The 2,990-nt window shown below is 38.9% G+C and overlaps 1 protein-coding gene across 1 annotated transcript; it reads right to left on the bottom strand.

The window, feature by feature from the left end:
• Positions 1-477: 477 nt before the first annotated feature.
• Positions 478-1,425, bottom strand: LOC110328501 (olfactory receptor 7E24-like). The gene has a single exon (XM_021207904.1). It carries the CDS (start codon positions 1,363-1,365, stop codon positions 478-480), a length of 888 nt encoding a protein of 295 aa, XP_021063563.1. The 5' UTR covers positions 1,366-1,425.
• Positions 1,426-2,990: the final 1,565 nt, after the last annotated feature.

Here is a 2,990-nt window from a genome sequence, read left to right as displayed (position 1 = left end):
TCCAATGACTGAAGTCAGTCTCTGCCCTGGTCCTGCTTCTACTCAGGGCTCAGCTGGAGAGAGTGGCAATATTGAGGCCCCAGAAGAAGGGGATGGAGTGGCCACTTTTAGTTTTCTTGAGGAAGGTCCATATGACTTCATTAGTAACAGGAGTTGTTTACATTCCCATAGAGATGTATAAATGTTCTCTTTTTTCCATATCTCTATTATAGTTCATTTTTATTTGTTTCTTTAATCACTAACAATGTGGCTAAGATGAAATGGAGTATTGGTTTATCTGATGGATAGTGAACTTGAATGTTATTTATTAACTCATTGGTAGGTATTCTCATTCAATTTAATTAAGGACAAACTAAAGGAATATGCATTTAGGTATTAGTAGAGTAGAATGAAAGCCATAACACCAGAGGTTTTATTTTATGGATTGATAGTTGGGTTAAGAATTAAACTTCAAAAATGATGGGAGGTGTTATGGAATTACATTGCTCTTCTCTGCAGCTTCTGTAGGGCAATTTTAATGTCCCTGTTCCTCAGGCTGTAGATGAAGGGATTAAGCATAGGTATGACCACTGTGTACATTAGTGAAGCAACTGCACAGCTTTCAGGAGAATTTGATGATGTTGAACCAATGTATACTGCAGTGGCTGTTCCATAAAATAAGCAAACAACTGACAGGTGAGACCCACAGGTAGAAAAGGTTTTATACTTTCCATCTATTGATGGAATTCTCAGGATGGAAGAAATAATTTTATAGTATGAGAAAATAATTCCTGAGGTTGAAAATAAACCAAAAAAGACACCAATAAAATGTATAACTATGTTTTTGGTGAACATATCAGAACAGTTAAGATTAAGAAGTTGCGAAGGATCACAAAAAAAATTAGAGATTTCCGTGTTACTGAAGTATGTAAATTGTAGGACAATCAAATTGTGCACCTGAGAGTCCACAAGACTGGCCAAAACAGATGCCAAAAGTAAGACAGCACATTGGTTAGGATTCATAATGATTTTGTAATGCAGGGGGTGACAGATGGCTACAAACCTATCATAGGCCATTACAGTCAGAAGCATACTATCCATACATGCAAAAAGTATAAACATAGACATCTGTGTTAGGCAGCTCACATAGGAGATGACTCTGCTTTGAGTTCTAATATCCCAAATCATCCTTGGGACTGTAGTGGAGATCAAACAAATGTCAGACCAGGAAAGGTTGGAGAGAAAGAAATACATGGGGGTATGGAGGTGGAAGTCAGAGCTCACGGCCAGAATGATGAGCAGGTTTCCAAGCACTGTGACCATGTAGAAGGATAAAAACAGCACCAATAGAAAAGGCTGTAGTTCCGCATTATCTGAGAGGCTCATGAGATGGAACTGTGAGACAACTGGTAGATTTTGTGCTTCTGTATTATTTGGACACCTTTGGAGAAACAAAATGCATTGGAAAAATACATGACAGAGAGTATAATTACACCATGATCTCAGAAATAAAAAAATAATTTAAAAAGAAGAAAAAACATTATTTTGAAATCCAACTTAATATAAGTAAAGTGTTCTCACTTGCGGTCCATACCTTTCAGTGTCATAACAATGTAGAATCTTGTACAGTTCTACATACGGGTTTCCATGTTATAGTCTTCATTTATACAAATATATTAGTGAGGAAGTAAACTTAACAACTTGTTAAAACCAAGAACATGGGCTGGAGAGATGGCTCATTGGTTAAGAGTGCCGAACTGCTCTTCTGAAGGTCGTGAGTTCAAATCCCAGTGTACTGGCTACCTTTTTGTCAACTTGACACAGCTGGAGTTATCACAGAGAAAGGAGCTTTAGTTGGGGAAATGCCCCCATGAGATTCAGCTGTGGGGCATTTCCTCAATTAGTGATCAAGGGGGAGAGGCCCCTTGTGGGTGGGACCATCTCTGGGCTGGTAGTCTTGGATTCTATAAGAAAGCAGGCTGAGCAAGCCAGGGGAGGCAAGCCAGTAAGGAACACCCCTCCATGGCCTCTGCATCAGCTCCTGCTTCCTGACCTGCTTGAGTTCCAGTCCTGAATCTTTTGGTGTTCAACAGCAGTATGGAAATGTAAGTGGAATAAACCCTTTCCTCCCCAACTTGCTTCTTGGTCATGATGTTGTTCAGGAATAGAAACCCTGACTAAGACACCCAGCAACCACATGATGGCTCACAACCATCTGTAATGAGATCTGATGCCCTCTTCTGGGGTGTCTGAAGACAGCTACAGTGTACTTACATATTATAAATAAATCTTTAAATAAAAAAACCCCAAGAACACGATGAATTAGAAGTTTAGGATTATGATAAAATAAAATTCCTTTTTGATGACACAGAGAAGGAAATATATCTTTACACTTTAAAAAATCATTACTACTGCAGCAAACAAACAAGAGAATATAGCTCATTTTTCTTAACACATAAGTAGCTCCTATATGAAAACATAAATTCTCTAAACTATATTGCTCTGTATAGTAATTTACTGTGGTCCTTTTAGATAGTGAACACATTTGTTACAAAGGAATACTTCAAAAATACTGTTCTTTATTAAGTAGGAAAACCTTCTGGGGGAATCACCATCCCTGACCTCAAGCTGTACTGCAAAGCAATATTGATAAAGACTACATGGCATTTGAGTGGAATAGGAGAGAAACCCAGAGAACAGGAGAATGAATGGAAATATGCAGCTTCTTGAGTTGGGAGGCTAGGAGACCCTCTAGGAATTCCCAGGTACCTGGGAGGTGAAAGAATCTCAGGACTCAATGGGAATGACCTTAACCACCCAAGAATTTGGAGAGGGAACTTGAAGAGTCTACTTTCAGAGATAGGATCTTAAGTGGAGGTATGAAGCTACCAACCACAGTTAAAATTTATGACCCAGAATTTTCCTGTCTAAAAGAACTGCAGGGATAAAAACCAGAGAAGAGATGGAAGGAAAGGCTGTCTATTGACCAGCCCAACTTGGGATCCATCCTA

This window comes from Mus pahari, chromosome 10 (genome assembly GCF_900095145.1).
Source record: "Mus pahari chromosome 10, PAHARI_EIJ_v1.1, whole genome shotgun sequence".
In the NCBI taxonomy this organism is placed as follows: domain Eukaryota; kingdom Metazoa; phylum Chordata; class Mammalia; order Rodentia; family Muridae; genus Mus; species Mus pahari.
This window is presented reverse-complemented; position numbering and strand designations above follow the sequence as displayed.